Source organism: Trypanosoma cruzi, genomic scaffold, assembly GCF_000209065.1.
Source record: "Trypanosoma cruzi strain CL Brener 1047053517149 genomic scaffold, whole genome shotgun sequence".
Taxonomy (NCBI): Eukaryota; Euglenozoa; class Kinetoplastea; order Trypanosomatida; family Trypanosomatidae; genus Trypanosoma; species Trypanosoma cruzi.
The window spans coordinates 73699-100626 of NW_001849404.1; the positions used below are offsets into that span (position 1 = coordinate 73699).

Genomic DNA, 26928 nt, shown 5'->3' on the forward strand with positions numbered 1-26928 from the left:
CACAGCGAGCATCCCACTCTTTCCCAGCAGAACAAATATATAAAAAAAAATATGGCATTTCAATTTTGCTTTTCAGTATTATTTACTGGAAAAATACTTCTGAATGTTGATGTATTTTCGCCACGCCGGCGTGGAATAATATGCCTTGGAAAGCTACAGACTGCCAGTAAGCCATTGTCTCAGTGAACCACGTGTAATTTGGGTTCACTACTGCGCGAAGAGAGTCCGAAAAAATAATATATACCCAGCAGTATAGCAATGGCAATCAAAACATACACCAGTGGCTGCCACCAACAGCCATGAATCAGGAAACAGGAAATCTTGTACCACTCACAACGCGAGCAAGCTGGAGGGGCTTGACCATCCACGCTGGCACCACCTCCAGTTGGTGCATTGCCGCCCTGTGTATCATTCGTTAATACTTTACTTGTTACTCGAAACTTCAAAATCTTCTTGTCCGTGATAGCACCTTTCGCGTCTCGTAAAGTTACGTCGCATTGCACAATTCTCTCTTCCGCCACATCTTGGATATTCAGATCAAAACTGCGTATCACTGTCCCTCGTGGTCTCAAACTCAGGGTCTGGGCCATAATGGGGAAAACATTTCCCGAACAGTTCCCCACACCAAGCGTGTATTGCGCAGTTACGTGGCCAATATTGCGCACTATGACAGAAACGGATCCATCTCTCGAACTTTCCTCTACTGTCGACTTCGACATCACCGCAGAGACAATTTCACCTGGGGAAACAGAAACCAGATATTGCAGTCTGTCCGCTGATATGACAACAGTTAACATCGTCGCCAATGACCCACGCATCCAGTAGGAGAGTCTTGTTCTGCTGTTGTTGACGTTGTTGACAACAAAGTCTCCAAAAAAGCGAGCCAGGTATTTGCCTCTACCCCCTCGGGCTTCAACTGCCAAATCACTCGAACGGTAGTCCTCCAACTGATCGGCCAGACACGACCCTCGAATTAATTGGCACCTGCTCCCCTGACCCGAAAAGGCTTCATAAGATACCCCAACCTTGTTACAATCTCGACCCTGCATGCTCACATGGTGCTTGTCCAGAATTAACCACTCCTTTTGGCCCGCCAAAACACGCTCGTGTATTCTTGGAGAAGAGGGAATAAAAAGCATTTTATTACTTAGAACCAATGGTAATTCCGCCGGCACAAAGTCCCCAATTAGACTGACCCAAGCCCCAAACTCCGCTGAAGACCCTGAAAGCACATCCGGTCCCAGCTCAAAAACTGCTTCTTTTGTCTTGGAGTTATTTTGGGAGTCAGTCGTCAGTTTTACCGACAAGCGATACCAGATAGTAGCCGAACCCATGCTGTACCCACTGTACCAAAGCTCTCCAAAACGGAGACATGAGGCTAATGCAGCCCCTCTGAATATGTCGCATACCTGAAGACCGCGGCTACCCACGGGACATAACCCCAACAACTGACAGGGACCACATCGACAACAAAAACCTTGACTGTACGGGATAGGCCTTCCCGCGGTGTCCATGGCCAGCCCGCATGTTGCTTTCGGACTAAATGTATCATCGCACCCAACTAGTTCCGTTGTAATTTCCTCCTCGTAGGGCTTGGCATTGAAATTCCTTTCATAAAAGAGAGGGTAACTGTATTGCACGCGTGATTTGCTCGTCGTCAAACGGATAGGTTGAAATTCCACGTGCTCCTCCCCCGTTCCTTTCGTTTTGTCCACGGCATCGCGCAAAATCACAAACTCCTCCACATCTTCCGCCTGATCACTGTCCACCGACAACGTCACCACCAACTTTTTCTCACACGGCAGCGAGTTGTCGGTTCCCACACGATCGCACTGTTCAATGGAAGACGACGCCAGCAGTAAACCCTCCGCGGCAAAAGGAGTTGTTGCAACCATCAGGGCAAACAGCAATAAAGAAAAAAGCATACGAGACAAAGACAGGCTCATCTGTTACCTTCTTGCTCACTGATAATCTTGTTTGTTTCTTTGTTTTTCCTTCTCTTTTTGCTAATTGTCAGAGGCAAAAAGAAAAAAAAAAGGTGATAAACAACAACAACAAATAAATAAATAAATGAACCCCCTCCCTTTTTTTTATTTCTTTTTCAAGGAAGCAAAAGTAACCAAGAACAGAAAGAAAAGAAAGAAAAAAACTTTAAACTTGTCGCAGTGACGCCACCGTAAAAGAAGAACGCCTCTGTTAATAATAATAATAATAACAACTACAACTCCTTTTTCTTTTTTTTCCTTTACGTGGTGCAGATTTATTCAACATAAACGATAAATCGCTGGGCTGAGGATGCACGGCACACATGTGAAGAGTAACTCATTTCCCCCTTTGCCTTTTCACAATTTGCCTCCTAGCAATCACAGCAACCACGAGACCGCACAGGCACCGTTGGTCAAAGCCATTAAACCAGCACAACAACACGTATGAACCGCAAAAAGTAAAGTCAGCATACGCCTCTGCATGTGTAAGTGCAACCCTTTCTTAATTCCGCTAGAATCGTTGTTATATTCTTTTGGGACGCAATGTGCATGAAGCATGGTGGCACCAATGGCAAATACGGGTGCATTGGGAACATTTTGAGGCTGTTCGTTCCGCGGTCCACGCTGTTTCCTTCATGGTTACACTCGCTCATTCTTTGCGTTGTTGCCGTTGCCCATTGAAGCTGCAGGCGTCTCTTCCAATACCACTTCGGCTTCAGATATTGTTTCCGCGGCGGCAGATGCGTGTCGCTTTGCATCCTCCTCGAACTCCACCTCGATGGCCCCCTCAGTGTGGTAATCCCCGACCGTCTCCTTGGGCAGCACCGGGTCATCCTCCTCCAACTGCTTCTCCACAAAGTCCTTTGACACTTTCCCCGTGTTCGGGTCGAAGGCTAACTTGGCGCCTCTGGCGACCTTCTTCCCCCTCTCATTTTCACCCAGACCGAATGCCATCACTCCCATTTGCGGAAGCCCGTCGCCGCGCTTCAGACCTTCCATCATGGCACGCATTGAATCCCGCACTTCCGGTGACAGGGACTGATTCAGCGTACGATGCATATCCTGCAACATAGAGGGGTCAATCGTCGCACTCCCACCCGCAAAGCGACCATTAAAGAAATCCGAAGAACACCCGCAGTCAGGTGAGTTTTTTTTAGCCTGCGAAAGAATCTTGGCAAAGTCGTCGATGTTAGAAACACCGCTCCCGCCAGACTGATGACGTCGCAGCCACTGGGAAGTTGCGTGAAAAAAGCAAGACACAGCGCCCCAAACTTTTTTTTGTGACCGTCGCATGGTGCTCACTCCTTTGCTGCGTGTGTGTTCCCGAATGGCAATAAAAAAGAAAAGAAAGACACACACAGGGGGGGGGGAAAAAGGACTCATATAAATGTTTTTATTTGTGTATTTATATACAAACGCGTACCAGACAGAGGAAGAGAGAAGATTCCAAAGCATTCACCAGTTGGTAATCATCTAAACCGTTAGACCTTCCCCGGGATGGTGGCGCATCTTTGCCTCACCTCCAAGTGACGGCCTTTCCTTCCCAACCCCAAAGAGTTTTGTACTTTCTTTTTGTTTGTGTGTTTGTGTGTGTAGGTGTAGGTGTAGGTGTAGGTGTAGGTGTGCTTCTGTTCTCTCTGGCCACGGGGTCGCTTATTTGTTCCCTCTTTCCCTTTGAAGAAATACGCAAAAAAAAAAAAAAGAAAGAAAATACAAAAAAAAAAAAAAAAAAAAAAGAAACCGACGCAACTCCTATGATCAGGCGTCGGCTTCTCATCGCCCACTTTTCCCCCGTCATGTGATCAGATGTGTGTTTGGGTTCGGTTTATTCGCTCTTCGTTTTTTTTTTTTTTTTTGTGTGTGTGTTTGTGTGTTTCTTTCTTTCGGTTTGTTATCCCTTCAACACGCACACCAAAAAAAAAAAAAAAATGGGGCGATGAGAAGAACGGTGCCGACACGAATTGTCACATCCCACCAGATCCGGGAAGCGACAAGACAGTGGGAAAACTCAGACCCAGTAGGTGCCTCGTTTGGCCGGGATACTGCGACGGATGGTGACGGTATTCGCTCCTACGACCCACGTCGGTAGAGACGTTTTTGTCGTTCTTGTTGATCATGTTATAAGGAGGCGCAGCCTCATTTAGCGTTCCGTAACTTGGCACCGAGACCGTCGTGTGTGATACCGCAGAAAAAGGGGTTTCACCCAACAAATTCTCCGTGTCGTCAATACCAAGAGGTGAGCTGTAGTGCAACTCCGCCTGTTTTGGGTATGCGGGAAACGGCAACAGGCGAAAGAACCACCTCACAATAAAGTTTGGGTGCAAATGCTCTCCCCGTTCGTCGCCATCACCAAAAACTTGATGCAAGCAACCCTTCACACCAATGTCAAAAATGTTTATTTGACGTCCACTAGATAATCCCTCATCTAGCTGATGCTGATAAATAACAAGATCAAGCGTCGTCAGGCTATGCCGTGCCAGCCAGCAGTGCTTCCGCAGGAGCGAGGCCGTCAAAACAAAAAATATCATCGCCTCCAATAGGCAAATGTAGACACCCAAGAATGGAGGGCAAGCTCCAAAGCTGTCACCTAAAGTATTGAACAAAGAACCATATGGCTTCCCAGAATGCACCTGATAGTGAGCGGTACCACCAACCATGAGCGGTCCCGTCCAACATGTCCCGTCAGGCCCAATAGGAAAAGGCCCCACATCTCGATGCACAATCTTCCAACCAACAACTCGATAGTGCCGCACAATATAGACAACCATATCCGACAACAGCAACGTACCCACCCACAGCGTAAGCAGAAATGTGTAAAATACCACAAGAAGATACAACTTGTAGTTAAAAAATCCTACACAGCGGCCAAGCCATGGACAGTGATGGTCATATTTCAGTACACAACGCCTACACCGACTGCAATGATGTGTCCTTTGCGGCTTATACATTCCACACACAGGGCATATGTTTAATGCACCAGACACCCTCAAAGCCAATGAAGCGCTCCTAGGAGCATGTTGTCCAAACTCCGAGGGCACACGACCAGCATCGGTGACTGCCGCCGCCAAGTAAGCCCAGATTGCGAGAAAAAACAAAAAAAGAGAGACACCAAACAAGATCCACTCCTTCGTTGCCACGTTAAATAAGTTGTGGAGGTGGAGAGGAAAGGAGGAATTTGGTCGAGCTACCCTTCTAAACGGTTGCAGAAAAGCCAATCCCAACGCACTCAGTGTTTGGGGAAACAGAAATGTGTAGTAGCTATGCACAGAGTAGGAGGTGACCAAATAAAGTGTGATGAGAATGGCGACATCCGCGTTGCTGCGCCCACAGCACCGCATTCCGTGCCTCCGTGCCTGTCCCCCACAACAAACGAGTACGGCCGCCTCAGGAGAGACTCCAAGTTTGTCGCTTGCCCAGGGAATAATCCCGCAAAAAGGGCAAAGAACGGCCCCCAAAATTCGGTCTTGGGTTCTTGCCCAATTTCCAAAGTGCGCCCCTCCTCCTCTTTCTCTCTCTCTCCCCTAGAAGAGACCAACGAGAGCACAAAAGGCGCAAAATAAATGGGTGTAGCTTCGCCCACAGCCCAAACGATAAGCGTCCAGACCAAAATAAAAGAACAACAAGAACAAAACAACACACACACAAAAAAAAAGGGAAAAAACAACAACAAAGAATTAAAAGGCAAGTCTTTTCCTTTTCCCTTCGGTTTTGTTGTGGTTTTGTCCCACTTTTCTCTTTTTTTTTTTTTTGTTTTTGCAGCGGAAGGGAAGGGAGATAAAAACCGCTGTGGCAACGGTTTGTGACTTTCTTTCCCTTCCTTTCCCTTTCACTTAACCCACACGGTGCCAGGGGCGGAAAACGAGAAGCAACGCAATAAACATGGACGGGAACAAGGCACTTGAAAACCAAAACGCAGATCAAAGGAGACACACAGGAAGACACACACACTCACACAAAAAAAAAACACATCTGCACAACCGTCGGTCTCTGCAGGTGGAAATAGAAAAAAAAAAAAAAGACTGAGGCATTATTGTACAGGCGTATCTTTACAAGAAAAAAACAACAACAACAAAATAACACAGTCCCCACCAACAAAACATTCTGGTACAAAGTGAGTCGCTGTCGCCTACATTCTCCCCTTTAGCCCATACCACTCATCTTATTTGTATAGAAGAGATTGCCTTTTCATCGAAGGTGTATTTTTCACACAGGCGTTGCATACTGTTGAGGGGATTTCTCATGGCGCAAAGGTGTGCCGTGCCAGCATCGCCGGTGGCATTGAAACGGGTTGCACCGTTACATAATATCCCGATACACCGCTATCGCACCCCCCAGATAAGGAGAAGAGGATTTCCCACAAGCATAGTTATCGTTTATGTCATTATGGGACACATCGGTAAAGGGGAATCGCACAAATCAAGCAAAAACATCCCCAAATCACCCATTCGGTTGTTGCCCGTACAAGCGATAAGCAATGTTCATGGCATGCAAATACGCGTTGTCAATAGCTGATATATTTGGTGGCGTCTCGGAAGACGGTGCGGAGAATGCTGTAGCGACTTTGCCGCCGTGTGAATGATGGCTAGCTGCAAGAGAAAAAGCGTTGCTAAGAAGTTTTTGGATCTCATCCTCTTCGTCTGTTCCCTCTTTTGTAGACTCTAATGAAGCAATGCCGTTGGCATCCACTGGAGGTGTCTCGTAACGACGCACTATGTAACCAGTCGAACGGACGGGTGTCACTTTGTCAAGCCCCCTCCCTGTGCTCTGCCATCTCTGTTCAAACGATAACAAACGGTACTGGGAAGCAGCATCCACGCGGCGCTGCATAAAGAACGATGAAGAAGAAATCGTGTGTGTGTGTGTGCAAACCCCCCACCTGCCTCCCACCTTGAGACTGAAGCCAAAAAAAAAAAAAAAAAAAAGAAAGGAATAAATAAATAGGAGGATCGAATTCATAAACCCAAATACAAAGATAAGTGGGGGAATGGGGAGGGAGTGACTCCACGTAAACAGAAAAACAACAACAACAAAATCCACAGAAATAAGAACAAACAAACAAAATGTGAAGTTAACTCCCTTTTTCTTTTAAACCTTCTTTTGTTGTCTCACTTTTCTCGACTCCTTCTTTGCTCACGGGACGGCACTGTGTTGTTAAGAAGGGAGTGCGGAAGCCAAACGGCAGGCCCTCTCGGGAACCAACCCCCCCCCCCCACTCTCCCCAATGCCCCGTCGCAAAACGATAAGCACATCAAACCGCACATAACAAAAATAAATAAAGAGAAAGAAATCCAAAACAAACAAACAACTTAAGAATACACGTCTGGATGCGATCCTGCCCCCATTCCCGCATATGAAATCGAAGAAGAAAAAAAAACACCAAGCGTAGGTCACATTTGGGTCCGATTTGCCCGCCATCTCCAAATGCGGTTGAGGTTCATCCAACACTTATAAACCCCCCCACACACAAAAAAAAAGTAATTTCAACAGGCATACGCCACCACAACCGGGCTCCCCTCAGCGTGAAGGGTGATAGTTAGGGGGGTGGGTAAAATGAAGGAACAACAACAACAACAACAACAAAGAACGGCGCTCGCTGCCCTCCAGTGCGCTACCTTTAGTGACACAAAACGAAAAAACAACCAGTAAGGAAGCGGGGGGAATTCAAAAAAAAAAAAAAACGCGCTATCATATAACAACAGGCTCCGTCTGTTCGTGCATTCCATCCCAAAGCCTCTACTTGTATAGTAAAATGAATCACACCTTCAATGCAGCATAAATTTTTTGTTTATTTCCATCATTATTTATTTATTATTATTTTTTTGTTTGTTTGTTTGTTCCGTCCTTTTTGTTGTTGTTGTTTTTTCTTCTTTCTTTTCTTTTCTCATTCTCCTTTTTTCTCAACGTTTTTTGTTTTGTTTTGTTTTTGTTTTTCTGGTCGTTGTTTTATTTTACTGTCGTCGTGCCCCCACCCGCCCCTATTTCGGCAGAATTAAATATGATAAATAATTAATTATATACAAGCACACACACACACACACATATATATATATATATATGAAATAGATAGAGGTATATAGATAGGTATATAATTGTGAGGAGAGAAATGGAGTTACATATGCCACCGTTCCTGATGCTCTAAAATTCGTCGTACTGCCGTCTGCAGGTCGTCCTCCCACAAAACGCGTTCCTTTTTTTTTTTTTGTTGTTGTTGTTTATTTGCTTCCGCCACGGGGCAAAAAAAAAAAAAAAGAAAAGAGAGGCGAAAAAAAAAAAAAAAAAAACGGCGTGCCTCATTTTATGGCGGGGGAAAACGACAACAACAACAACAAAAAAGCATCAGACGCATGTGTGGGCAAACATCCCCCCCACCCCCCACCCCTCAACAACAAGAAACCAACACAGCACAACACAGTGCACACGAAGGAGAACAATAATAATAATAATAACAGAGTAGTAATAATAATGACAATAACCGTCACGACACGGCCAATTACGTGGGAGAAGGGACGGGGCGGCACGAAAAAAAAAAAAAAAAAAAAAAACCTTGGACAACGCGTACCAAACAGTTTAACAAAAAAACAACAAAAAATGCAAATAAATAAATAAATCTTCGTTTTTTTTTTTTTTTTTTTTTTTTTCCTTCCGCCTCTTAAGAAAAAAAAAAAAAAAAAAAAGAAAGAAACAGAAAAAACTGCACGTTTTGTTCAAAAAGCGTGGCGCTTCGTGGGTCGCCAACACCTCACGAATGAAACAACAACGTGAAGAGCAGCACCACACGCACGTGAAGGATGGCGAGGCGTCGTCAACAACAACAACAACAAAAAAGAAGGTGCAGTGCTGAGAAAAAAAAAGATGGCCCTCCCCCATCTCCGTCAGGACCGCCACGAGCGGTGGGAGAGGAAGTAACAAACAAACAAACAAAAAAGCCACAAACGCAGCCGCATGAATCGCCGTAGCCAACACGTAAATCGGAAAATAAACAACAGCACACAAAAACAAAACACAAACAAAACAAAAAAAAGGGGAAAAAAAAAGAAAAAAAAAAAAAAAGAAGAAAAATGCTGAAGGCCGCGGAAGACAATACAACAACAAAACCGTTAGCCATTAATATTCCCTTCTTTCTCCAGCAAGAAAGATGAAAAAAAAAAAACAACAACAAAAAACGTGATGCGCTTTTGGTCCTTTTAGCTTTATGGCCACACAAATATTACTTCAGTGCTCAATATGGAATCCAAGACAACTCCTCATTGTCGATGATCGTTATATATTTATATATTTGTATATTTATATATTTATATATAGGGAGGAAACATAAGAAAAAGAAAAAAGAAAGAAAAAAATTTGTGAAAATCTTCTTTTACCCACCGCCCGCGCGGAGCAGGATGAGTTGCGTTGGGTTGGGTGGGTATTCAAAATTTACGCTTCGCGAAAAGAATTATAAAATTTGGCAAGGAGTACGTTAGCACTATTATTATTATTATTATTTACCGCGACCACTTATGGCGACTGGGTCCATTTCACCAGAAACACGTCAATCCAGACCATTTCCTCCGCGACCGTTGAGAGGAAGAAGAACAACAACAACAACAACAACAACAACACACACACACACAAAAAAAAAAAAAAGAGTGTGGGGAGAAGGGAAGAAAAAAACAAATCAAAAAAAGAAAAATAAGTAAATAAAGGGAAAACACACAAACACACACAAGCAAGCAATCAACAACCACAGCAATAATAATAATAATAATAATAACGAACAGTCAATAATGAAGGGAATAAACATACACACTAAGAGAATAATAACCATAATAATAAATGAATAAAAAGACCGGTGAGCAATGAGGAGGGGGGTGAAACAAACACTAAAACCCTCGCCTTTCCTCTCTCATCCCCGCATTCAACCCTCAATTGTAATTACTTTTCCCCAGTCTTCCTTCCTTCCCTCAGGCCTGGGCAACCCCACTCACTTTGCCCATATCGTCGCAGTTACCTGTTTTTTCTTCTTTTTCTTCTTTCATTCTTTCGTGTGTTTCCTTTTGTGCCATTCATGAGTTATTATTATTAATTTATTTATTTGTTTATTTTCTCCTTCTTCTTCTCGGCCAAGACAGCGATGATTATGACGACAAAAACAACACAACACAAAATCAAAAAGAAGGGAGGAACAAAAACAAAAACAAAATTAAAAAAAAAAAAAAAAAGAGAGAAGAGGGTGAAGGAGGAAGACACAAACTCCCACCCCCGCCCGCCGCCGTCGTGCAGAGGCGCCGAGCTGTTGAACAGACGGCCACGTAAATAAAACCCCTCCTCCATCCGCCCGGAGTCATCAACAAAAGAACGAAACCCTGACAACAACAAAAAAAGAAAAAACAGTGAAAAAAAAAAACAACAACACAAAACACAAATACAAAAAAAAAAAAAGCAACGTGAATAAAAATCCGTTATAACAAAACAACAACAACAAAAAACAAAAAACAAAAAAAAACGGATGGTCGCGAGGGGCCACGCTCGCGCCAAGACGGGTTACAGAGGGGGGAGAGTGGGGAACAACACACCGCATCCAAACAAAAACAACAAAAAAACACAAAATGGGTGAACGATAACAGCAACAACGTCTGGTTAAAGTGAATACTGCGGTTGCTCAAAAACCAAAAAAAAAAAAGAAAAAGAAAAAAACAGAAAAGGAGGAATACAGGAATGATGAAAAAAAAAAGAAACAAAAATAAGTGGAAGACGAGGGGAGAAGGGGGGATAAGCGCCAAAAAAAAAAAAAAAAAACAAGTGGGAGGTTCATCAAAAATAAAATAAAATTGTAAAAAAAAAAAAACAAGGGAAAAGGAAGCAAAAAGGGAATGGGAAAAAAAGGGAGAAATGAAGAGCGACTCACTCCGTTTCCATGACGTTTGGGTTTGTAATTCTCCCTCCCTCCCTCCTCTCGCCCTTTTCCCGCTTCCACAGACCACAAACGCAGCCGTTTTTGTCCTTTTTCCCTCCCCCAGCCAGAAGAGGCCCTGCCTTCGCTACGGTTCTTCTTGCCTTTTGCATTTACTTCTGCTCCATTTAGATTCCTTGTGTTTTATTTATTGCCAGGTTAAACTCATCCTCTTTTGTTGTTGTTGTTTGTTTCGCTTTATTTGACAAGATTATCTCCGTTGTCATGACACCAATTTCTTTTTTTCATTTTCTCTCGTTTTTTTTTTCTTTTTTGCTCGTTCTTTTTACTCCTGTAGAGTCACCTTTCCCCCTTAAACTTAATCTCTTCTTACATTCCTTGCATTGAAACCTTATTTCCCTGCGTGTTCCTCTTTTACTTTTTCCATTCCCCATTCCTCATACGTGTGAATGCTTGTAGTCTCCGTTCCACGTTTATCCCCCTTCTTATCGTGGAATTTCTTTTCCTCCTCTTGCTGCGTTCCTCTTTTTCCCTCTTCAACGCGGGACTGGAGTTGGAACCCACGCAAAGTTGGGAGGTATCGTGACGTGAGAAACAACCGCTGCGGCAGATGGCCCTCCAACACTCCCTGCAACAGAAGCAGCAGAGTACACTGGCGGTGGCGGTGGCGGTGGCGGCGGTGAAACGGGAAGCCAGAACATGGCGTCCTCATGTGCTGCAGGCTGCAGAAACGAGAGTTGAGTGAAACTTGGAGGGCCAGCAAGAGCGAGTGGCGTTGCAACAAAAGTTTCGCAGCCTCCAATGCAACATCCCGGCGCTTGGCTTGGAGTCGCGGCACAATTGTTCATGTGTGGCGTCGTGAATACAACTCTCGGGTTCTGCAATGTGACAATAGCGCTGGGATTAGATGTCCTGTTCTCAGGTAACCCATTTGGAGGGGGTTGTTGACGACGTGAACCATGAGAAAAAGCACGACCACCCTTACGCACCTTACATACCACATCAGGACGACACACCCATACAACATCACCCGATCTATTCACAACACGCATCATGTTTTGTGCCGTTCTTTCCTTGTGATGCTCAGCACACTTCACAACGTCATGAGGAGATAGGTGTATCGTTTCCAAGCGTGTTTGTCCAGATGTCGCTTGCGCTGTCAGACCAACAAAGGAAGACTCCGATGGCGTGTTGCATACGCCACCGCTGGCGCCACCACCGCCACCTTGCATTGGGGTATGATTCTTTTCACCACTGGCGATAAGGCTGCTACCGGTCGCTATGCAGTTCGAAAGGAGTGGACTGCTTGGTTGTGTCGCCCCATGCAAGGAAAACGATAACGCCGTCTCGGAGCCGCCGCTAACGGTCAGTCCGAGGCACGTCGGAGAAGAGTCATCCAAGGCTTTTTGAGAATTCTGCATCACCGCACCGGGTATCATTGGAGTCCAAATACTTGGATTAAATGGGCTGGAGACACCGGAAGAAATCCCTGAAAGAATCATAAAACCAAGCAAGACCTTATATCCTCACCGATCGTTCAGCTTTCCCCTATATATCCCGTCCGTCCTATGTCCTTTTTTTTATAGTGTAGAATGGCGTCACCTCTCTGTTGTTGCTGGTTTTTCGTGTTTGTGCGTGTGTGAGTGGGCGAGTTGGTGCAGTGGTTTTGGCACGTTCCAAGAGAAAAGCAACATGAGCAAAAAAAAAAAAAAGATACGGAAAAAGAAAAAAAAACATAGTATCCATCGCAAACTCACCCCTGTCACAGGCCCGCACAAAAAATAAAGGGAGAGGAGGGGTGAGAAACAGAAAAGAGCATATATTTCTTCTTGCATTAAACGGAAAGTCCCTTCTCCACCCACAGAAGCGGTATGTGCGCTGACGTGCCCCCTTCATTTCTCAATGGATTCATCATGGCGTTTCTGCTCTGGCGTGCTCGCTGAAGCCAATAGTGCGCAGAGCCCCCTGCCACAACAGCCTCCTGCTCCTTCGCCCCCTCGAGAGGAAAAAGAATTACCGGCAAAGGGAATGAGCTAATGGTCATACCACCAACATCCTTCTGGCTACCGTCTTTACCCAACAGTGAAAGAGTCCCCATGGACGTATCTTTTCGCTGCCGTGAGAGGCGCTGCATGACTCTTCGCTGTTGCTGCGCCATCCATAGCCGGGAAAGTGGAAAACGTTTCGCTATAACCTCCAGCGCTGCATCATCCGCAGTGTTTGTGTGGCCTCCAACTCCTAAAAGGACCGGCTGTAGTCTTAATAACTCATGGGCAGTGCGCTCCGCATCCTGCTTCGTGATGCCGCGGGGCAGACCGGCCTTGGTGTTTAGTACAGCAACACCACCCTTCCTCCAACTGAGAGCATCGTTATTCATTTCGGACGTGTCAACTTCTCGTTGCCTCTTTGATCGCAACATGGAAATGGAGTCATTTTTCACTCCAGATGCCATCTTGAGCCACGCACTCCGGGACAAAGCGGAGTCACTTTTCCCATTCTTGTCCACATCACAATCATCTTTCTCTCGTGTATCGGCAGTACAGGCACATTTGGTGAGAAGGGACCGAAAAAATAACGGCTTGAATCCATAAAAACTAACGGGAAAGGGAGCCGGCATGCTGTGAGGCATCTGGGAATTCCCTTTTGAACTATCATCTCCCCCTTCCAAAGACATCATGGGACAAAAATAACAAATACGACCATTCAAAGCCCTAATTGCGTCTTCCAGAGAACAATACCTGGATGCACCGTAATCGGTACTATCAGCAGAACCATCCGGTGTCTGTGGAAGCCACACACTTGTGAGACTCATAGGTCTTGGAAAAAGTCGCGCCCGTCTTCTGCCCTGAACACCCAAACAATGCCATCGAAGCAACTTATCAGAACACGACATGCAAAGGTTTTGGCGGCCCTTACCAGGCTTCACACGTCCCACATGCAGCATTTCTTCGGCGGGATGACTGCGATGGGCAGCTATAGCATGCCCATAAGACAATATAACCGGACGAGCATCCGTTGCAGCCGCATCGCAGGACGCAAAGAACGGCTCATCCTTCTTTGAAGTCAAATCGATGCCAGTGGCTGAAGAAAGCGATTCACCGCTAGGAGTCGACAGCAGCACATGGCCTCCACCACGCGGAATAGACATAGCTCCACAGGGATATTCGGTGCTAACAAGGTGAATTGTCACGCCGTCACGTAAGCGAAAGCACTGCCACATAGTACCAACATCTTTCTTTCCTTCCGGACCCTTACAGAGAAAGTGACAACGTTCCACAAACGGGTGATGTCCGGTTTCCGACTGCGCAAGGTACAATGCCGCGTCCAGCAAAAATGCGACAAAACCACGTCGGGCCATCACCTCTGCGTGTCCATCCCGAAGGAAAATATCCGCCTCTGAGGAACACAACGGAGGCTCGTAGCCAACGCATCTTGTACCGCTGCCCAGCGATACACAGATAAAAAATGGTGTGTCTTCTTCTTCGATGGGTGAAGAAGGCAACTGCAATACAATGCCTGCAATAACAGCTCCTCCGCCATTCAAAGCACTCATGGCATTGCGGTGCCAACCATCCCTCGCAGGCTGGCAAAGCAATGCGGCGGCAAATGCCTCGAGAATTGTCCTTGCGACGGGAACCCCGCCGCACAATATATCCATCTATCCATCCCACAGTAAAAAAAAACAGCCCAAATAAAAGGAAAACGCCATCATCACCCCAGCAAGAGCAATGCAAAAGCAATAGGGCGCAAAATTAAAAGGATATAAATATATAAAGGATAAAAAAAAAAAACTGACAAGTCACCACATCCCACCGCCCGCTTTACTTTTCATGAGCCAATATTCTTAGTACGGCTATTGACGTCCCCCTTTTTGCTCGCACCCCAACAAAAACCCTTCTTTCATATCAATCCCGTTCTCGTTGCCTTTTCTGTCATGCTTTACTTTCTCAAATAAGTTCCCCTGGCAATGCCGGCCGCCTCAGCGTGGTACGCCAGGGTCAATTGCCCCGTATCGCCGGGGGAAACCAAGAGCCAGCAATGTTTCCCCCACGGAGTCATTGTTGTTTTTGTTGGCGCAGGGCTGAAGGCATCAACCGGAGTCCGGACCAGCTGCGTCGTGCTGGGGCACGACACGAGGTCTGGAGACACGCGATACCGCAATGCAAACCATCAAATTTATTCGAGAAAACAAGAGGAAAACAACAAACAAGAATAAACAAATAAAAATAAAAAAATAAAAAATTAAACCAACGCCTCTCAATTTAATCAACACGACACCTGACTTCCGCATCTTTTTACTTCAATTCCTGCGTTAATGTTTTCTTGTTCGTTTGTTTTTTCGTTTCATTTTCCCTTTTTTTTTTTTTTCTTTTGTCTTTATTCAAATTTCGCTTTGGGCTTATTTTGCTTTCCCCCCACAGTCGTTGGCAGTCTCTTAATTTCTCTCCACCACGATCCCTCCGCTGAAGGGTCTTGGGGCATAAAAAGAAAGGAAACAGTAAGCCACTCCTTGGTGGACTCAATATTGATGGCACGCACAGGCACCGGCTTCCGCGTTTTTCTCAAGACGATGGACGCAAAAACGTCTTGTATATACTCGAGTATTCCGAGAGTGAAAGAAAGACCTTTTTGCCTGCTTCACTCGTCAAGCCCGCTTCCGCGGCGGCGGCCAACAGCTTGTAATTTGCGAGCAAATCCTGGCCTTCCGTCAGATCTGGAGTGCAGGCCTTCAGGTGCACCAGCATGGGCAAAAGAGAAACGTCAGCAGCATTCATTGTGGCTCCACCAAAAAATGGACCCTCCCCAAACTGATGTTCCGCCAATAATTTCTCAAGCTCACCTGCTGCCCAATCAAATTCTTCCTTTGCATTCGTGTTTTTTGGATCCTTTATGAGAGAATACATGGCATCCATAAAGTAATCCACATTAGATTCAACAAACCTCACATGGTACGATCCATCGGCATCCTTGGGAAGTAGCGCAGGCCCATGCTCTGGGAACCCATCATCAAGATAATGAACAATAAGTTGAGACTCATGAACGTAGGTACCCCGTGGGGTAAGCAACGTTGGCACAGTTTCACGCTGGTTAAACCATCGGAACCACGAGGGCAATTGTTTCAAATCAATTTCAAGCATGGGCAAATCAATATTCTTCAGTGCACATGCCAAACGAGGGCGATCCGAAAATGGAGAATATTTGTTAACAAAAAGTACATAGCCAGGAGCCAATGACCATGTGACGTGCGATTTTGGCACCTTACTCTTAAAGCCAATAATGTATTCTTCTGGCTTTGAAATCGTTTCCTTCACAGTTGTACGCTGCATGGACGTCACGTACATTTTCTTGAGACGAGGAGCCTCATGGAAGATGTCATAACCACAATAGTAACTTAAAACTGGACGGAAACAAGCAAGAAATGGAACGACCATAACTTCAGCCATGGAAAACGTGTCATCAAGAAAATATGGTCCATCCCCCTGATGTTCTGCAATGATACCTTCGATATATGCGGTGTTATGATCCACGGACTTCCGCTTCTCCTCATTGAAAGGGTCCCTAACAAGGCCAAAATATGCTTTGACAAGGTCGCCGATCTCACTCAGAAAAAACTCCACGCGGTGCCGTTGGTAGGGGCTTGACCCAATAAGGGCGTTCTCGGGAGAAGAAATGCGGTCAATGTACCGTGAAATGAGATCTGACTCAATCATGCATTTTTTTCCATCTACCTGAAGCATTGGAACCGTTTCCCGTGGGTTCAGCTCCTTGTACCACTGCGGCATGTCATCGCCAAGAGGAACCTCCACCTCCTCCAATGTGACACGCTTTTCCTTCGCCGTGATCAACACGCGTTGGCAAAAGGGGCATATTCGGTTTGTAAAAAGTTTCAAAGCCTTCATAATGTTTGTTTCCTGTAGAAAAGTTAGTGGATATTGACTCAACGCAAATTCCTAAAAAGCACACAAATTCACATACACAAAAAATAATAATAATAATAATAATAATAATAAAATGAAAGTATCAGAAGAAATATATATATATATATATATATATATATATATATATATATATATAAGCTTACATTAGAATCAGTTTTTTTTCTGTTTGCCTGATCTCCTCTTCATGGACACACTTCCGCCATTCTCTCTTTCTCTCTCTCTCTCTCCTTTCTTGCATGAATAAGGAACCAACAGTAGTGAGCAAATTAAGATCAATTGCGAGACAAGCGTTCAATGTCAATAATGCAAAAACACGACGCTACTCAGCGCTCGGTGTCTTCTGGAAATAGACGCGACAACAGTGTCTCCGCCAAATAAATAGTCTGGCGCCGACTTATCCGCGCATCCAGCGGCCTGCCGCTCTCGTAAGCGCGTAGCACCGCCGTGTCCCTCGTGGACAACATGGAAGATTGCATTGTGCGCCACAACCTCATATTATCCTTGGGGTTGCTTTGGAGATACTCTCTTGCCTTCGCCGGGTTCACCGTCCACAGAGCAGCGGCAAAGCTGACAAGTGGCAATATGCGGCTTTCACACATCGCTCTCTCCTCTGCTGTCAATGAGACAAGGAGGCCATGGGTGTCACCCACTCCCATCACAATAGCTGAAGCCTCATCCGATGACAATGCCAACCGGTTCAATACTGTGCCAATGGAATTATGTTGATAGACCGACGGGCCACCACGCGGAATTTTCAGCAAAGCATCATTGAAGGAAACGAGGTGCAGCGCACCAAAAGGAAAGCAGGAACTAGCAAAAACAAAAAGAATATCAGCGCCCTGAAAATTGCGATGTGCCAAAAGTACTCGCTCCAGAGACTCTCCAACCATGACAAATGGCGCCCGCGGCTCCAGCAGGGCACAACGAGACGGGTTGGTATGTTCCCCAAGCAGAAGCCTATCGCACCATAGGCCCATGTAGTCCACCACAGGCTCCGAATCCCATACCTGTGGACTCCGTATGCTACCACGACTCCGAAAAAGTCCATTGACTGCCATCCCCCTAAAAAATCGTTCTCCTCTATGGTAGCAGTGGTTCTGACGAGCCCGTCCATGAGCATTCCGGGCGTGGAGGCGATTCTTATCAGGGTTGTGTATGTCACTTGGAGCGGGAGCACACGTGCCAAGAATTTGTTGTGCTACACGGTTGCCTAGCGCCCCGCGCGCCTCATTTTTCTGATAATCACCACATCCAAGACAAACGATGAGTCGTCTTACAGGAATATCTGCAAGGGATAATTTGACACGTATCAACATTGAACTCGCCATAAATTCCAATATATATATATATATACGTACACATATACACTGGTGTAAGAAGCAAGGATGCAGAATTTGTCCTATTAAGCAGAAAAAGTAAGCAGAAAAAAAAAAAAAAGAAGAACAATCTCCATTACTTCTACGCCATATCAGCGGAGACCTCTCGCACGCCGGGCACTTTCAATAAATCATTCCCCCAAGACCCCTCTCCACTCCTGGCCTTGTTTTTGCTGCTGATGCCTCCTTTTCTCCACCTCACATTTTCCTCCAGATTCTTCCTCGTCTTGATTTCCTTTTTTGTGAGCAAATTTCCTCTCGATTTAGATAAGCATACGTGCTTGTATTCAATGTAAATTAACGGTAATTTGAAATGCCCTTAAAACGAGCCTCATGTGTCCTCCTGCCATCCGTACAGGAAAAAAGAGGTGGACCCCCATTTCCCATTTCTCAAAAGTTTCTCACTTTTATTATATATTTTTTTTCTTCTTTTCCCTTTCCTGTTTTCTTCAATCACTCTCCTCCTAATTTCCTTAGTTCAAGGAACCCGTGCCACATCACAGTGTTCTTACTCTCAGCAATCAGAGTTGCGGATTGGCAGTCGCCGCCTCCGTCGCGGATGAAGATGTGGATGAAGGCACATCGCCCTCTGCGATAGCCTGTTCTCGTCGTCGATGCTCCGCCTCCTCCTTACGCGCACGAAGCTGAGCATCTCGAGCCTCACGTATTTTTTTCCGTGTATTCACAAGAACGGTGTCCTCCCTGTCCTCCCGAAGAAAGATGGTTGCCCCCTCTAATTCCGAGGCCTGCAGCTCTGTGATGGCGCGGGAAGCATCTTCTGGAGTGACGAACTCGACCACAGCTCTCCCGCCTGAAAGCACTTTGCAGAACGTCACCTCACCCGCCTGACGCAAATGATCTTTCAGTGTATGCCAGGTGGTTTCGTCGGACACCCCGGACACCTGAACCCGCTGACCCACCAGCTTTTTGATCCCATCAATCTCCACCTCCACAGCTGTAAGAGTGAGGGGGTCTACGCGCCGCACAGGTGGGTTGAAACTGGGCGGGGCTGCTGACCATGCCTCCTCGTCTACCGCGCTCGGTTGACCCCAAACACCTTCCATGGCACCACCGCGTCCGCGGCGAAAACTACCACGACCACGATTTACGCGCGCACCCGTTGATGCACCACGCCATCCAGCGTCACCCTCATTCCACGCGCTTCCAGAGCCACGACCACCGCGGCCTCCACCTCCACCGCCAGATCCCCAGCCACCGCCACTGCCGCCGGATCCCCAGCCACCGCGACTTCCACCGCCACCACCGCCGGATCCCCAGCCACCGCCGCCACCGCCACTGCCGCCAGATCCCCAGCCACCACGACCTCTACGACCACTGCCGCCGCCGCCGCCAACATCAGCGCCCCAGCCACCACCACCAGCATTGCCATCAGAGCCCCAACCACCGCCGGCTGATCCGTCATCGTCACCCCACCCTCCGCCGGAAGAGGACCCCTTGCCCCATCCCTGCATTAAAGCCGCTGTGACGTGTAGCACCCTCAAAGACGTGCGCTTCATCTGAATATTTGTAACCTTTGGGTACACCTGAGCCTTGCTTCTTTCCCTTCTCCCCTCCCTTATTATTATTGTTATATTTATAATATATATATATATATATATATATATTTTTTTTACTTTTTCCTTCACACTATAAAATATACTTGAAAATTACAGTTCACAACACAAAGAAAGAAACGGAAATTGGTTTTGAGGATAACGCCCAGTTCTTTTATATCTTCCTCCTGTTATAGTTATTTGTTCTTACTTTCCCTTTTCCTCCAATTCGCGCACATAATTTCTCCACACCCCTCTCATTCTCTTAATATTTCGGTGTTTTTAACCCCAATTCCAGATTGGATTGCCCGTATTTAACGGTGCATCAAGTGAGACATAATGGCACACCACGCTACTTGTAAGAAAGAACTGTAAACATAACGAAAATGAGAAGGGATGTAGTAAAACAACGGAATCCAGTTTACGCCCCAGAAGATAAGACTGTACTGAATCATATCAGGCCAGTCTTCTCTCAGTTGTCGATCCAACTGCTTTTCCACCCCTTCTAGAAAAATCGGAACATCCACAGTCCACCCAAAGTCGCCGTCCTCAGTTGCGCAAAGCTGGCGACGACCCGTACGGTAAATAAAATAATGACTCAACGTTGCTACATACGAGAGATACAACGGTGTTGTCGCGTTGGCTGCTATCCAACTCAAAAAACCCTTCAAGAGCGACCGGCGCCGAGTTATGGCAGCTGGTGGGAAAAGTGCATCAAGCCGTCGATACAAAGATAGAAAAAAGAAAGTGTTAAATACGACTGTAAAACTACAAAAGATGAAGCTGCGCCGAAGGTCAATCACGGGAGCAGGAGTATTATCCTTCTCAAACCTGAGGCGAGTCAGCAATCTGTGAATAAAATCGGGACATCTTACTAGCAGCGGAGAGTCGTCCTGCGACAGAACACGATCCCTCCGCGCACATGAGTTCCTTACCAACACCTGGGTTACGATATCGGCAGAACACCCAATTGTCGTCCCGATGCAAACGTTACTCCTCCATGGTGACTCGCGAAGCCAAAAGGAAATAGAGCGACCGAGTCGTGACGGGTTCATTTCCAGATGCGAAAAAGATTTAAAAAAAAAAAACCTGGAAAAAAGGAATTCCGCGCCAGTTCTCCAGTAAATGCAGAAGGCCAAGAAAATGAATTGTGTGGGAAAGAAGACGGTGTCCAACTCCTCCTCGCCTGCGCCCAGCCACCACAATCACCCAACTGTCTCCAAGCTCTCCTCTCTTTTTTTTTTTTCTCCTGGGTTGCAGCACAAGCCGCAGAGAAGAATGAAAAACAAGGGGGGAGAGAAAAAGTAAAGGTCAGCAATGGGATCCAAGAAAGAGACATCATCAGCTCAAAGAATGGAGAGTAGGAAATAAAACAACAGCCCCAACATGCGGCGTCAATGCCTGTAGATGCGCTAACAATAAAAAAAAGAGGGGGAGAAAAAGCAGGCAATAGTCAGGAAAATAAAACAAAGGACAAAAGAACTTATAATTCATGCCAGGAAAAAGATGCCCGAGAAGCACAGAACTTTTCATCTGTTTCTGCTCCGCAGTAGAGAACACAAACAACGAAGAAAGAGAAATCGGCATCCTCCAATACTCAGCCAACAACAACAACAACAAAAAAAAACATCATTTTATTGCCATACATAAACAAATAATAATTCAAATGCTTGTTTGTTCGTGTATGGCAATCGTCTTTTTTTTTTTTTTACAATTGCCAATACAGTACAAGAAATGTACTCTGGGCTCCACCTGCACACTCAATCACCCGTCTTGTCGTTAATTCCGCATCGCTCTAGCACGCAGAAAACTACAATTTCAAAATATTTTCGGGAAGAAGAACGTCTTTAACCCTTTGTTTACATTTGGGACATTTGTGATTGATTTTCTTTAGCACAGCATTCTCCAACAACGTCCCTTCCAGTGAAGAAATGCCCTCTCGGCAAACAACAAGCCTTCGCAATGAACGCAGCAGCCCATCCCTCCAAATTCTAATTCGACGCTGCGGCTGCCATCTTGTAGATGTAGAACTAGTGGGAATAATATTGCTTCCATTTTCCTCTCTTCTACCCGAAAAAGATGGCATTCCATGCTGCTCCTCACGCGAAGCGTATTGTGTATCCGTGGTGGACGGAACTATTCCCCGAGAGAAACTCGTACCCTCTTCTGGTGACAAATGAAGGCGAATGTAATTTGCCCGTATGGTGTCAGCGTCGTGTGGTTGGGCTTCCAGAGGACATTCACCGAGTCGTGCCGTCAAAGGATTCTTTGATGGAATCAGTCCAACGCATGGACGACAAAACGCATGACAACACGGTAACATAATGACGATATCGTCATCCGCCGCATTGACATCATTGTTTGAATTGCTCCCAGTTTTTCCTTCAACCATTTTGATACCCTTCATGGTGTTTGCAACGGAAGCAAGTATGCGAACATGCTGTATGCGGTGGCACGTGGAGCAGGACAACACACTGCCTAAACACGATGATGTTTGTGCCGCCTCAAAAGAGTTTTCTAACCTTAACTTTGACTTGAACATGGAAAATACCTTGCAAAAGAATCGATTTAAACTCCGCTTCACACTTTCCTGCATGGAAACAGTTTCCCTAGAGCCAAACCCGTGGCGCCGGACCGCCATTTGGGCGTCGACGTCGGATAGACGCATTCCGTTGTTCGTCAGCATACCTCCACGAAAGTAGAAATAGGCACGGGTCACCCCAATACAAGATATAATACCCACAATAAGGAGAATACCTGATATCATGGCAAAAAACTGTGACATCATTCCCACAAACTCAGGGTTTATTCCAGCCCCGTTGGCCTGACAAACGGAACACATACCCAACCCTTGGATTTCTTGATCGTTATTACACTCCATAACTCTACTCGTAGGGATGCATGACTGCGTCGCACAACACCACAAACAAGCATCTGATCCATTTATTGAACTGTTATAAGAGAGACAGAGAGCGCATGTATCAGCATACTGACAAGGGGAAGGACACGTTTCTGATGACCTAATAGGTTTCTCTCCTGAAGAGCACACCCGACTTTTACTAACACAACGCCGCTCCTCGCAACACCATGCGCATTCCTCTGTCTTGTGCAGACAATCATCCGATGTCTGATATTTGGTGCAAGCTTCTATGGCACATGCTGACCCGTTCCCATCTCTCTGGCACGTTGTACCTTGCTTACAGCACGTGGCATTATTTCCAAAAACACAGCACTCATCGCTCTGTTCACACGCTGCCACTTTACCCCTAGGTGCATAACAGCATTTGTTCCCACCAGGCACGCAATAAAAGTGCGGGGCTTCTCCACAGCAAATAGGGGCCTCATTGGGGCAATAGCCTCCCCCACAACGCACGTTTCCCTGAAGGATCCTGTTGTCCTCACGAAGAAATAACACAGACAGCTGAGATGATTTTTTCAGACCGACTTTGCTGTTAAACGGTTCCTTGGTAAGCACATCAGATTCGCTTTTATCATCCCATAGTGGGGTTGATTTTTCCAAGGGCCCTACTGTCGCAACACCCACAGCCAGTACCTCTGTCCGGTAGTGAAGAGCCACTATAGCCAAGAGTAATATTATCTCCATGAATACGTAGTTCATTATCTTCTACTTGTATAACTATTATCCAACAATATATATGTATTTATATATATTGAAATTGTGGATCCAATATTTTTACTTGTTATTCCTCAAAGGCGAAAAGAGAAGAGGGATAAATAAATAAATAAATATTTGTATATAAGCTCATTTCAGATGAGACTCGCACCCTCAAAAAGAAGAATAATCACACACACACATGCAATCAAAGTAAACAATAAAAAATAAAAAATAAAATATAAAAAAAAACGGAAAAAAAAAACCTAAAGTCGGACGATGTGTTCAATGAGTATGTTGTCCTTCACCCCACGGCCACACCGAGGACACACACCACGACAGTGTGCCATAACAATCATTTCTTCTGTCATTTTCGTTTCCTTCAATTGCCCTTGACTCTGAGATTTATCCTTTTCAAGAAATTCAGAGGATATATCACGACATTTTGCCTCGACCCCAGCCTTACCACCTGACTGAAAAATTAAATCTTTGCTGCGTGAGCCGCGAACCCTTCGACTAGAGTCCAACCCCATGCAAGGGTAACAGAATAAATGATTACATGGTAATAAAATAACAACAGCATCGTCATCATCATCATCCTTATTGTTATTATCACCACCGTTACCAAGAAAAACATCGCGCTGAGGAATGGAAGTGGCATCAACGGCACTGGGAAGCACACGGTTCATATTTGATTCTTGTCTCTCCCGGGGTAATTTTGATACGCCACCTAATATTTCCTTGACGAGCCTTTGCACGTGCAATATGCAGTGACAAGAAGAGCAAGAAATCACACGATTATAACCCAATTCGTCATGCGATAAAGTGTTTTTGGCACTGCGACCCCTCATCCACCACCGGCGCACTGCTCCATCACAATTATTGAATCCATGACGACGCACCGATGAACCTCTTGTTTCTGGTGCATGGATGCGAGCATCGTCCACATCAGGCTGTTGACGTCTCAGTATCGAACAGCGCATCGCATAGGGCAGAGCGAGACCGATGGTAGCAGCTCCAACAAGTAACACAATGACAGCTGACGGAAGGGAAGAGATTGCAGCATATTGTAGCCAAAATAAAACACCACGGCCTCCTTCTAGACATTCGTCGCAATCTACCAACTTCAAGAAGAACTGGTCTTGTGCGCAATTGGATATTTCTGATCTGGGAATGCAACTCTGGGTGCTACAGCACCACACACATGAAACGCTATGGCTATTATTACTTATGGCGCCTCTAAGGCATCGACGACAAGTATCAGCGTATTGACATGGCGAATAGCACATTTCGCCTCTAGTAATAGGTTTTTCATTGATGCATTGATGTACTGAAGAAACACAACGCCTCTCTGCGCAACACCAACGACACCCCATTTCACCTTGGTCAGTCAAACAACTATCAACATCAGAGTGAACGGCACAACGATCCTTTACACACAGAGATCGATTACTCGCATCAATGCCACAAGTTTCCGAAAATCCACAACAGGATGCTTTGTAAACCCCTGGACAGCACATCTCCCCCTGTTGACATCCAATTCCACCCCCTTCAAAAGCGTTGCAGCACTTTTCTCCGGCACGCACGCAATAGTAGCCCAACATTCCCGGAAAGGCACAATATATCGGTGCAGTCCTGGGGCATAAGCTTACACCGCTTGGAAATTCGCCAACGGTAGCATTCCGCGAGTGGACGAGCATATCCCCATCCTCTGCTAGAGCATTCACATGAAAAATGCTCCAGCCAAACAAAAAAAACAAAAGAAACAGATAAAAAGATGTCTCTAAAAACCCAGTCATCATCAAAAAAAAACTACACATGGAGAAAACTACCTGAGTCTTGGTTTGTGAAGAAGTAAAACAAACAAAAATAAATAAATAAATAAAACAATATATATATATATCAACATGTGTTTTTTTTGAAGTCTCCGAAATTCTCGTAAAAATAAAAAAAATGTATTGGCACACACACACACACACACACACACACAAAAAGAAGGTTTATCAATACCTACAGCAGAGCGATCCTATCCCATCTGTCAGTTTGTTGTTGCTGTTGTTTTTCTGCATATAAGTGAATTAGTTGCATATCTTCATACCGTTTTCTTTCTTTTTTTTTTTCTTACCTTAAATTTCTTAAAAGAGAATACTTGGAAACTCCTTTTAAAAAATAAATTTATAATCTTTTCCTCCTCCTTTTTTGTTGCTTTGTGATGATGAGTGTTTATCCTTTGTTACACCTAACTCATATGTACGTGCATAACATTTTCTATCGCCCCTTCCCACTCGTACACGATACTGCTTTTTATATAAATAAATAGCAACTTGCCCAAAATCATGTTATTTCCCTCTTTTACCAAAAAACCTCGTGGGAATTTGCATAAATTAGATAGTTCGTTAATTTTGGCGGCCGCAAAACAGGTCCGTTGGTAGCATTTTAGAGTCAAATTAGCAAAAAAAAAAAAAAAAAAAACTCTCAGCCCCACCAAAATTACTTTGAATATTATGAAAAACCTCTCACAAACACGCAAACTCCGTGTCGGAAGATTCCGGGCGAATAAGCTTTGCTTGCAGCTATCCCCATGATAATAATGAAGGCAGTAATTATCTCACTTTGTTCCAAAAAAGTGGAATGCTATAACCGCCGCAGCATGAATACCCTGTTCAACTGTTGATTTCTCTCTGCTTATCCTTCCCTTAGATCCTTACAAGATCAGCCCAAATTAACAATAAGCCAGCTGATCTAATTTGTCAAAAAAAAAAAGTGATGGACATAATCTATTTATTTCCAACAGTCAATTCAACTATCCACTTTGAGCGCCAAGTTGCCAAAAAACGCCATAATGATCAGTGCTTCGCCTAATCCAGATAATTCTCCAACCACCGCCTTAACTTAGATATCTATTGTTTATGAAGATCGTTATTTTTTTTTTTTATTTTTATTTTTTTAAACTTCCGTGGGCATCTTTTTCCTGTTGGCGGAAAAAAAGAATATTTTTCTGGGCCGCTGGCCAAATCCTGAGTTTTTCAGTCATAGAAAACAAACCCGATAGAAATGAGAGTGAGATAAATGGAATAAAAGTGGATGTACCATATCCCCAAAGCTTAACTCCAAGTAAGCGTATATTTATATTATACCATCCATTAGCTACAATCATGACCCGTTCACTCTATTCGAATCGGAAATGCAGATATTTATTGCTTATGAAGGGGAGTCTTTGGGGTCCTGCAGCCACAAGGCCCCGCTGAAAGGGAAAGAACCAAAAAGGGGGTTGGTGGTAAGTTCAAAATAAAAAATCATCTGGCCGCTATCGGCTCCCTGCTGCTCCCCCTAAATTTGTGTTCTTCCCAAAATTCGTAAGATAGGAAAGTGTCACAAAGAGGTGTAATCCTTTTACCAGGATGTATATTCATTAAATTGGCTAGCTCTCCGGCGATCATTCTCTTCACAAGCTCCTACTAAAATAATAATAATAATAATAATAATAATAATTGGTTCTTGGACGAAATCTTTTTGGCTTCATTCAAAAATTTCCAACGATATACAATTTCTGGCTTCATAGCAGCTTT

The 26928-nt window shown here is 45.1% G+C and overlaps 11 protein-coding genes across 11 annotated transcripts, besides 46 other annotated features; all 11 read right to left on the reverse strand.

Moving 5' to 3' along the window:
* Positions 1-8842: a sequence feature (heterozygous, non-Esmeraldo-like haplotype).
* Positions 180-1946, reverse strand: Tc00.1047053509105.4 (hypothetical protein, conserved; the record flags this gene model as incomplete). The annotated part of the gene is made up of 1 exon (XM_809801.1): positions 180-1946. The coding sequence occupies one exon, from the start codon at positions 1944-1946 to the stop codon at positions 180-182; it is 1767 nt and encodes a 588-aa protein (XP_814894.1).
* Tc00.1047053509105.10 (hypothetical protein, conserved) lies at positions 2625-3278 on the reverse strand (the record flags this gene model as incomplete). Its single annotated transcript, XM_809788.1, has 1 exon — positions 2625-3278. One exon carries the CDS (start codon positions 3276-3278, stop codon positions 2625-2627), a length of 654 nt encoding a protein of 217 aa, XP_814881.1.
* Positions 3559-3610: a microsatellite.
* Positions 3674-3725: a microsatellite.
* Tc00.1047053509105.20 (hypothetical protein, conserved) lies at positions 3950-5323 on the reverse strand (the record flags this gene model as incomplete). Its single annotated transcript, XM_809789.1, has 1 exon — positions 3950-5323. One exon carries the CDS (start codon positions 5321-5323, stop codon positions 3950-3952), a length of 1374 nt encoding a protein of 457 aa, XP_814882.1.
* Positions 5585-5656: a sequence feature (A-rich).
* Positions 6888-6911: a microsatellite.
* Positions 7543-7565: a microsatellite.
* Positions 7763-7930: a sequence feature (T-rich).
* Positions 7997-8073: a microsatellite.
* Positions 8220-8266: a microsatellite.
* Positions 8412-8457: a microsatellite.
* Positions 8505-8527: a microsatellite.
* Positions 8599-8623: a microsatellite.
* Positions 8637-8676: a microsatellite.
* Positions 8843-8964: a sequence feature (areas merged during assembly that could not be assigned to a particular haplotype. This can correspond to areas where the two haplotypes were merged or to regions with more than two copies in the genome that were merged during assembly.).
* Positions 8965-26928: part of a sequence feature (heterozygous, non-Esmeraldo-like haplotype) that runs on past the window's edge.
* Positions 8977-9044: a sequence feature (A-rich).
* Positions 9247-9286: a microsatellite.
* Positions 9452-9472: a sequence feature (AT_rich).
* Positions 9559-9586: a microsatellite.
* Positions 9598-9676: a sequence feature (A-rich).
* Positions 9716-9738: a microsatellite.
* Positions 10044-10069: a microsatellite.
* Positions 10149-10186: a microsatellite.
* Positions 10342-10406: a sequence feature (A-rich).
* Positions 10636-10708: a sequence feature (A-rich).
* Positions 10746-10857: a sequence feature (A-rich).
* Positions 11153-11205: a sequence feature (T-rich).
* On the reverse strand, positions 11415-12380 carry Tc00.1047053509105.50 (uncharacterized protein; the record flags this gene model as incomplete). Its single annotated transcript, XM_809790.1, has 1 exon — positions 11415-12380. One exon carries the CDS (start codon positions 12378-12380, stop codon positions 11415-11417), a length of 966 nt encoding a protein of 321 aa, XP_814883.1.
* Positions 12577-12612: a sequence feature (A-rich).
* On the reverse strand, positions 12713-14536 carry Tc00.1047053509105.60 (adenosine deaminase-like protein, putative; the record flags this gene model as incomplete). Its single annotated transcript, XM_809791.1, has 1 exon — positions 12713-14536. The coding sequence occupies one exon, from the start codon at positions 14534-14536 to the stop codon at positions 12713-12715; it is 1824 nt and encodes a 607-aa protein (XP_814884.1).
* Positions 15097-15125: a sequence feature (AT_rich).
* Positions 15197-15260: a sequence feature (T-rich).
* On the reverse strand, positions 15441-16778 carry Tc00.1047053509105.70 (thiol-dependent reductase 1, putative; the record flags this gene model as incomplete). Its single annotated transcript, XM_809792.1, has 1 exon — positions 15441-16778. One exon carries the CDS (start codon positions 16776-16778, stop codon positions 15441-15443), a length of 1338 nt encoding a protein of 445 aa, XP_814885.1.
* Positions 16861-16889: a microsatellite.
* Positions 16909-16953: a microsatellite.
* Positions 17021-17044: a microsatellite.
* Tc00.1047053509105.80 (hypothetical protein, conserved) lies at positions 17141-18145 on the reverse strand (the record flags this gene model as incomplete). Its single annotated transcript, XM_809793.1, has 1 exon — positions 17141-18145. The coding sequence occupies one exon, from the start codon at positions 18143-18145 to the stop codon at positions 17141-17143; it is 1005 nt and encodes a 334-aa protein (XP_814886.1).
* Positions 18154-18184: a microsatellite.
* Tc00.1047053509105.90 (RNA-binding protein RGGm, putative) lies at positions 18715-19710 on the reverse strand (the record flags this gene model as incomplete). Its single annotated transcript, XM_809794.1, has 1 exon — positions 18715-19710. One exon carries the CDS (start codon positions 19708-19710, stop codon positions 18715-18717), a length of 996 nt encoding a protein of 331 aa, XP_814887.1.
* Positions 19445-19573: a microsatellite.
* Positions 19783-19818: a microsatellite.
* Positions 20061-20801, reverse strand: Tc00.1047053509105.94 (hypothetical protein, conserved; the record flags this gene model as incomplete). The annotated part of the gene is made up of 1 exon (XM_809802.1): positions 20061-20801. One exon carries the CDS (start codon positions 20799-20801, stop codon positions 20061-20063), a length of 741 nt encoding a protein of 246 aa, XP_814895.1.
* Positions 21557-23365, reverse strand: Tc00.1047053509105.100 (hypothetical protein, conserved; the record flags this gene model as incomplete). The annotated part of the gene is made up of 1 exon (XM_809795.1): positions 21557-23365. The coding sequence occupies one exon, from the start codon at positions 23363-23365 to the stop codon at positions 21557-21559; it is 1809 nt and encodes a 602-aa protein (XP_814888.1).
* Positions 23478-23507: a sequence feature (AT_rich).
* Positions 23582-23624: a sequence feature (A-rich).
* Positions 23626-25179, reverse strand: Tc00.1047053509105.110 (hypothetical protein, conserved; the record flags this gene model as incomplete). Its single annotated transcript, XM_809796.1, has 1 exon — positions 23626-25179. The coding sequence occupies one exon, from the start codon at positions 25177-25179 to the stop codon at positions 23626-23628; it is 1554 nt and encodes a 517-aa protein (XP_814889.1).
* Positions 23934-23986: a microsatellite.
* Positions 25217-25267: a microsatellite.
* Positions 25322-25349: a microsatellite.
* Positions 25520-25541: a sequence feature (AT_rich).
* Positions 25812-25831: a microsatellite.
* Positions 26279-26310: a sequence feature (AT_rich).
* Positions 26554-26816: a mobile genetic element.
* Positions 26822-26851: a microsatellite.